The sequence below is a fragment of the Gobius niger genome, assembly GCF_951799975.1.
Source record: "Gobius niger genome assembly, chromosome: 11".
In the NCBI taxonomy this organism is placed as follows: Eukaryota; Metazoa; Chordata; class Actinopteri; order Gobiiformes; family Gobiidae; genus Gobius; species Gobius niger.
In genome coordinates, this window is record NC_136862.1 from 22,317,494 (window position 1) to 22,326,224 (window position 8,731).

The 8,731-nt window shown below is 40.9% G+C and overlaps 1 protein-coding gene across 1 annotated transcript; it reads right to left on the reverse strand.

The window, feature by feature from the left end:
• Nucleotides 1–346: 346 nt before the first annotated feature.
• pcyox1l (prenylcysteine oxidase 1 like) lies at nucleotides 347–8,658 on the reverse strand. Its single transcript, XM_079566469.1, has 8 exons — nucleotides 8,502–8,658; nucleotides 8,254–8,400; nucleotides 6,928–7,134; nucleotides 5,799–5,973; nucleotides 3,794–4,005; nucleotides 2,826–2,966; nucleotides 2,309–2,720; nucleotides 347–1,476 (listed from the first exon to the last, which is right to left on the reverse strand). The coding sequence occupies exons 2-8, from the start codon at nucleotides 8,360–8,362 to the stop codon at nucleotides 1,227–1,229; spliced, it is 1,506 nt and encodes a 501-aa protein (XP_079422595.1). The 5' UTR covers nucleotides 8,363–8,400; nucleotides 8,502–8,658; the 3' UTR covers nucleotides 347–1,226.
• Nucleotides 8,659–8,731: the final 73 nt, after the last annotated feature.

Below are 8,731 nucleotides of genomic sequence, written 5' to 3' on the forward strand. Positions count from 1 at the left end.
CAACAGGAATGAGCCGTAAACGAGTCATAATTAAGTTACAAAGATACTACAAAGATAAAGATAAGAAGATACAAGAAAACTGGGTTACACAGCTGCAAAGTAATACATGGTAAAAGAATGAAATAGTACAACTATGGCTAACAATGTAATTACTAATAAAAAATACTAACCTGTCCCTTAGGGTGAGGCTATTACCTGTGCTGTAACGTGAAAAGCTATGAGTGAAAGGTTCACTTTCAGAAAATTAGCAGGAGCTCTCCAAAGAACAGGTTGGTAGTTTGGGTTGAACATAAAAGGACATGAAAGCGCAGATAATAGTAACTTTCACTTACTGTTTTCTGTTCTTGGCCTATAGCTGTACATTGACTAGTTTATCTTGACTTTGTGTAACTCTTTATCCCCATAGATCAAAGCATGCGTGAACAGTATAATACAATAGGAGTTTATAAGATTAAATAAGGGACAAAACTTTTTAATTGGTTTAAATCAATGAATAAAACGTCTAAGCTCTTGTGACTATTGATATTATGCCAATGCTTATAGGTCATAAACAACTCATTATAAGGCAACTGTATGAGGAGGTCTTGCAGTGGCGAAGATGATACCTCTTGTCCTTTGAGGTTTCTTAACACTTGGAGCACTTATTCTGAAGAGTGTTGATAAAGCAAGCATACTGTACTGTACCCCCTTGTACACGGCTCACCTGGATTATAAGAAAGCCAGTATGCGCAGGCTGCAGGTGGCCTATATTGTCCTTTTGAGGATGCCAAGATGGTCAAGAAATGGTAGACTTTACAGGCGGTACTACAGACTTTGATGCACAGCTCTATGTGTATGTCTGAAAATGAAATATTAGTGTCCCTCACAAACATAAAATGCGACATGTCATCAGTCTGACTTATGGAGACACTGGCATGGTTGTCTTTTCAATTGCTTGCCTAGTCCTTTTTATTCATGTGTAATGGATCATGAGTCTGGAATTAGGTCGAATTGAAGATTTCATCAAATTTTGTACTTAATGTAATTCGGTTAAAGGTGAATCCTGGTTCACCACTTTTGTGTTTAAAACATGCTTTATGGAAATGGCTGAATGTTCTGTTGTGACACTTGGTTTGAAAACATATATTTGCACAGCTGTAGCCATTACTAATCATGCACTTTATAAATCCAGGCACAGTTTTGCTCACTCCCCTTTGAGTCTATTTGCTTGGTTGCTGGTTACTTGGTCATAGTTCTGTCTTGATCTTGTGCATGAGGTCCTTCTGGTCCACCATGTCGCCCTGACGGTTCCAGCGGTGGTAGGCTAACAGCGCGATGTTTTTAGCGGCTACAGAGCTCATCTCCATGGCGCTGCCGGCCCACTCAATCCCATTCAGATAGTACAGGTTTGGGTGGAGCTCGATGGAGGGGAGGCCTGTGCTGCTGCCGTATTGAGGATAGGCCAACCACTCCGTCACCTGTACGGAGTAATAAGACCTGAAATCACATTATAGGGAGGTTGGTAAGGTTGTTGTGCATGAAAACAGTGTACATTATATATGTCAAGTTATTTTCCAATCACTACAGTAAACCAGACATAGTAGGTGATTTGGTCAATTTCTACATTTGTTACTTATTGTAGGAAAAGCTTAAAGCAGAACTAAGTAACTCATGCCTCGAGAGGCCATAAGCGCCACTGCAGGTGTTGTAGCATGTTGAATTTTTTAAATCATTAATTGTCTGTAAGAGTAAATACTAAGCTGTCAGAAAAGACAAAGGGAGAGAGGGATATTGTACAGTGTGCCACAACCCAATTACACAATGGAGATAATTTTTGTCACCCAAACTTGGCTGTAAATACTGCTAAAGTGGCGCTAGCCCGCAGTTAGCTCTGCCCATTAGCTTGTTAGCTTCTTCTTCGTGATTCCATTATTGTGTATGGGGTCTCAGGGTCGGAGCAGGGAAAGTTGCAAGGGTGGTTTTCTGGCCAGAGACACCGGGGGAGATGGAAGACCATTAACACTTGTATTACAGAGGGACTACAAAAAGGATTTATTAAGGTAAAGAAGTTACATAGTTCTGCTTTAAATCAGTGGGTCTGAGGTGGCCTCAGAGGAAATGCAGGGGGGGGCCCAAAGGTTGATTACACATAAAGCATAAAATAAAGAAAACTGGAGTTTATAAATTATGTATTTTTTCAAGTAATACTATTTGCTCTTTTTGAATGATTTTAATGTCAATTTGTGAGGGAAAAAAAAAGATATTCTGAATGCCAACCTCTAGATTTTACTGTAACCAAAGTTCTTTCCGGTTTGAATAGTGTGCTGACCTGAATAGTGCTTTGAGCTGACTTTTGTCCAGAGCGAGAGGGGAAAACACTTTGTAGACTCCAGCTTCCTGCGGCTGTTTTCGTCTGAAACCCGCAGAGATGTTGACGGGACAGACACTGGCCACGCTGTTAAAAAACATCTGGGGTTTCTCTGTGGTCAAAACGCTGGCAAAGGGGAACAGCCGCGGGTCGGGGAAACCAAAGTAAGTGGTGTTGAGGTATCCGTGCACGATGGTGGCGACAGTGCCGTGGTAGTAACCGGGCAACTGGTCGAAGGGCGGGATGAAGTCCTCAAATCGGATCCCTGACTGAATGCTCTCCTGAAGGGGCGTGGCCATGATCACAATGTCATAAAGATCGGAGCTGGAGCCAGTGTCAGAGGTGAAGCTGAGTCTGTACTGAAGAGTCTCTCCTGTAACATAATTACAAAGTGCTGGAAGCTCAATCACAATCGAAGTCAGGACACATTTAGCAGAACACAAAGGTTGCAATTATCAATCCATCCATCCCATTGTACCTGATTTGACCGGAGTGACAGAGGTGACTTGAGCCTGGTGGAGGTTTGCGTTGGCCATTTTGAGCAGTCCCGAGCACACCAGTTTGTTCCCTCCCTCCACAGCCCATAGGTTGCTCTGGGCTCCGGCCAAAGACACAGCTCCTGAAAAACACGTCAGACCAAACCAATGGCACATTAAAACCAAAGACACCAAAGCGTTTGAGAGGTCTATTGTATCTGAGATAATGAGGCATGATCTTTGTTTTTGTTTTAATAGGTACAGGTTTGAAGACTAATGTGTCTTCTTCATTTAACCCAACAGTCCTGTGTTGTATCAAATTCAAGCCACGCTCGGTCATTATTGCTCAGTTTTAGACCGAGTCATTAAAATAAGCTTGAGCTGAGGTCCGAGTCCAATTTGGACGACAAAGTGTGAATGATCAGGCCGAACATTTGTGGATTTGACAGAGAGACACAACTCTAGCTCCTGCCCCCATCGGAGGTGTGACGTCAGCACATTTGGAAATCTGAAAACGAGCAATTAACAGCAGCGCCGCACCTGCTTCCTTCCGCTCAGAGGCTTCGCTCTATTTCATTAGCATCAACACCTCTTTCTCTTATTTGTTCTCGCACTCTTTGTAGAAGCCTGGAGTTTAGACTTGGCACGAAAAGCTCGACAGATTTTAATCAGTGATTGCACAATGTTGAGACATTTGTTTTGTAGAAAGTAGATGCTAAAACACAGTGATTCTGAAATCTGCATATACTGTACATGTGCAAACATCCAGTGAAGATATGGTACAAAGATGTGCTAGCGGATCAAAACGAAACCCCAGGTGTGTTTTGATTAAAAAAAATGGAATGGAACAATATGATAAACGGAATCCCCATTTACTCTATCCTTGGCCCTGGTTACTAATCTTAACCAGAGTGTCAGTTACAACTTCCTTGTTAAACACTTCTCCCTTCTATTCTCCCGTCCGTCTCACCCACAAAAGCCGGGAGGCTGACGTTCTGTCCATAGTTGACCCTCATGATGGGAGCGATGACCTCATCAATGAAGCGTTGAGACACGCCCAGCTCCAGAAGCGAATCAGAGAGTGGCCTGCGGGTCATGTTCAAAAACCCACTGCCTCCGAGAGAGTCCAAGAGCTCCTCCACTGAACTGAAGGCATAACCGTGGGCTTGGTACTTATAGATCCTGCACACAGACAGCATTACACACGTTTACGTAAAGCCAAACCGGTAATATTTCATACTGTCCAGGCCTTAACAAAACTGATTTACAAGGCTTGGGTCTGACAGATCAAAATTAATCTATTGAGAAAATATAAAATGAGTAGTTTTGATTAAAATTGGCAGACTAAAAGAAAGGTCTACATGCCATTCTTGATTAAAAGTACATTCTAAAGTCTGCAGCACGTGTTACTACAGATTCCCATAATATTAAGTTTGAAGACCCCGGGTGCACTATGGCTTGTTGTAGGAACAAGGAAGTATTGCTGGGTTGCAGGTTCTAAAATGTGATGATGTCATCGGACCCAACGGGGGGCAGGAGCCAGTTATAACAGCATTACACTTTCACAAGTCGTATCTAAAAAGAAAATTTATGAATTAGAAAAATGATCATTAATATCAGTCACTGGGTCCATGATCTCTCTGTACAAGGCCAGAAATGTCCTCAAAAACAAAATCATTTTTCCTCTATATAATAGCATAGGCCTTTAGAATGCTGTGATGTCACCTGCAACCCAGCAATTCAGGTTTTAAATACCCTTTGTAAATATTCAATAATTAAACAGTGACACATAAATATATATTCACAGGAAGAGCCAGTGTTAAGATCTTTTTAATCACAGAGACTAAAATAAGACAATATCCTGAGGAAGGAAGCAGAACGAACTGAAATTACAAACTGCTAAATTGCCAGTGTTTGATCTTATATACAAAGATGGGCCTACAAATGTTTTACTGCCGAGAAATAGATTTTTACTGACTTTTTTCTTCTCCTCAAACATGACTTTCACTTTGCAGGGAGCTTATCAGCTTATCTTCATGGGAATGTTGCTGCTTTGCTTTCATCTTCCAAACTTTGGTAAACAATTGCAAAAATAGCCTCGGCATTGACTCGCTTGTAGAGACAATAAGAGTATTTATAGCTGCCATGTTTTCCTAAAATCAATTAAATTAAGTAAATCAGGCTTTTATAAGTTCAATTCCTGAAACATGGTGTGACTTCAATTGAACACTTTATGTCAGATGTACTAGCAGAGAGTAGGTAACGTTAATGTTATGTAGTATTGTAGAATCTTGTAGCACCGTTTGGACAATGAATGTGCTAAGTCATGGCTGTTTTCAATTGTAATCAAAATAAATAATCAGTGGTTATAGGAATAATCTATGCTCAGTACTCTCCTTATGTTGTTTATTTTTGCTACGTCCCTCGAGTCAGAGGCAGCATATACACTATATTGTTAGCCCTCAGTTGGCTTCACTGTCAACAATACTTACTAGTTGCATGGTGAAATAAAAGAAGCATTGCAATTCAAAAACATTACATAAAAGTAAACTAATGTCAGACAGACTTCCATTATCTAGGTATGGGGCTGATTATAAATTACACAAAGTTGCACCATAATTACATCCTGCCAATTACTCAGCATGCAACACTGCTGGATTTCAGATGAATTATATAGGCCTATAATATTTATTTGGGATGGGAGGCAGATAAAATGACCATTATGCTGATTTTGTTGTTATAATATGTTATATAAATATGTTATAATATAGCACAGTGAAGGGCCTCGTCATTAATGTCAATCATCAGGTTCAATATTTTTGCATTTTCCATTTAGATATATCTGGCAAATGCACAAAAAAAGGATACACCCCACTGAAAGTATGACACCATTAAATTATATAATCTGAAGGTCTATTCACAAGAAGCTCAGATTTGCACAAATATCAAACAAAGCAACACAGTGTAATGTTTACCTCATGAATTTCTCCATGATCTCCTCCACCCACATCTGCAGCCGGATGAAGCTGATGCCATAGCGCCACCAGAGCCTGAACAAGTCCAGGAGATACCAGTCTGTCTCCTCCAAAATCATCTCCTCTCCATTAAAGACTGCTGTTTTACCGGCAACACTGCGCCGGTACTTTAAACCTGAGGGGGGCATTACACAGAAGAACATTGCAAACATACTTAGTGAATACATTTATGCTAAACTGCTGCAAGTGTACGCTGTATACTTAATGCATTCCTGTTTTGTACAACCTACTTTATATAGTGATATAACAACAAGAAACAGCAAGTCAGCCAAATTAAAGAGTGCCTGTTTCAGATGGTGTCTTCAGCCCTGTCCATGGAGGGTTTTTTAGTTTTTCTACGGGGGACACCCACACAGCTCGTCACCACCCGCTGCCGACGTTTATTTGGACATTATGTTTGCCTGGATACTTCATTTGTCTGAACCTTACAATGTCTTGTTTATTGTTTTAATGTTTAATGTTGTTTGTTGCTTTAATGTTTGGTGCAGCCCTGTGAAGCAACTCCCGTTGTGATATTGGGCTATACCAAACAACCAATTAATTAATTAATTGACTGACTGATTGATTAAAGAGAAAAGCAAATGTTATTGATTTGAAAGAATTTGGTTCATGAATGTACCAAAAATCAGGAAGCATGGGGCCCCTTTACAATGAACAAAGTTTTCAAACTTTGCCGCACAAGGGGCACACTCCTTTAGGAACCACCAGCCAGCAGGGGCGTGGCCTGTCGGATACACCTGTCACTGTCAGGTGACTGACCATGCTGATAAGACACTCCACTCTCACAGGTCTCTGATTATACTTCTGACAAAAACAGTCAAATCATGTCAAGGTAATGAGAAGTTCTGTATGGAGTTTGCTGGTTTCGCTCCCCGCGTCTGGCTGGGTTTCCTCTGGGAGCTCCGGTTTCCCCATCAACAAAAAACATGCATGATAGTGTACATCACATTAAACCGGCAAAAATGTACACTTAAGTGTGAAAGACAGCTGTATTTAACTATGAGAAATAAAACTCATTGATACATATTAGGTAAAATACAATAAATATAAACCATTCATGTGGACCCACCAAGTACTTTGACGAACTCCTGCATGTGTAGGTTGAGTGAGTGGATGATGGAGCCTCCAGACTCATAGTCATGGTGATTGACCGTTACCGTGGCAAGACGACCTCCAACCTGTCCCTTCTCGAACACATCGACCTGAACCTCAGGACCAAAGTGTTGCCGCAGGAAATGAGCTGTGGCACTGCCTCCGATCCCCGCACCCACCACCGCTACGGCAAACAGGAAGAACAAGCATGTGAAGGGGAATATAGGATATCAAACTGAAATCTGGACTTGAATGGTTGCAATCAGCAAATCGAAAAGATTGTAATTATTAAGGCAGTATAGTATAATAGCCTTAGTTACTAATTATACTTAGGCAATGTTTTGTCTCCTTGGAGTCTTATATATATGTATGTATGTATAAAGCCTGCATACAAGGCCTTGGTTTAAGTTAGCCGTTTATTCACCAATGGTAATGCTCTTGGAAGTGCTAAAAATGTGAAGAGTGATCTAAATCTTTATTTTAAAACAAGCAAATGTACTATGTAATATGTTTTAGAGAAATATGAATTTATTATTCAAACCAGGGGTGAAGTACGTGCTGCGTGTTGAAGTGCCCTAAAAACAACTGAAATGAGTGGGCACAAACCTCCCATCCAGCCCCTTCCTCCACTGGGCCCTCTCCAACCTCACTGTGACTCTCCATCACTTCACCACCCCCTTTTCAATTAATGAGGTTTCCATGCACCGACATGTAGTAAAATGATCTCCCTAGGGCTGAAACGACTAATCGATTAATCGACGACTAATCGATTACTGAAATAGTCGACAACTATTTTAGTAATCGATTAATCGTTTTTTGGTTCACACAGACTTAAATGGGAAGGGAATAATCGATAGTTACAGCCCTAGATCTCCCTGGACCTTTTTATTGAATATTTCATTTCAGATTGTGGTTTATTTTCTTGCTAAATTAACATTGCAGAATCCACAATAGAGGGCAGTGAAGTGACGAATGATTCACTGGTCCTAATAATAATAATAATAATAATAATAATAATAATAATAGTCCAATATATAACCTTCACAATATTGTATATTGCCACTGCATACTGATTGGTGGTAAATTATATATGTAGCACAGCCTCCCATCCGGTCTCCCATCCAAGTTTTTACCTGGGCCCAGCTTTTGAGTTCTCAGATCTGCCTGGCTAAGGTACATTGGTGTATAACATGTAGGGCATATTCCAGGAAAAAAAATAAGATCCATTGGCGCACCGAAACAGAGGCTTGTCTTGAATGAAGTGCTTTTTGAAGCTAACATGTCTATGTACTGTATTCCTTGCCTATTTTTGAAGGCGGAGCTCCGTCCACATGAGCGGGATCAGCTGGATCTCCCAATGAAGACCCCTTTAGGAGCACCACGACAAAGATCACCAACGACCCTCTGTCCATGGCTCTTCTTGTCCCAAAAAGTGCCGTATCAGCGGCTGCTAATGACCGGAAGCAGAACAATGCAAAAGCTACTGAGCAAAGACGGTAACACTGCACATTATGAGGCTAAATTCTGTCAATTAGCGAAAACAGAGCTTACATGAAGACAGATAAAGGTCCACATTGACTATTGTCGTGCATTAGAAGTTGTGGATTTGGACTGATGCAGAATATAGCAGGAAAAAAAGCTTTAAATGATGGCAGGGAAACCTCGGATGTTGCGGTCGATCGATCAATGACCCGTCTACGTCCGGCAACATCACGTGATCATGTATGTTTTGACCAATCAGAAGTCCGGGATTTACAAAGGTGCTCGCTTCATCTTCAAAA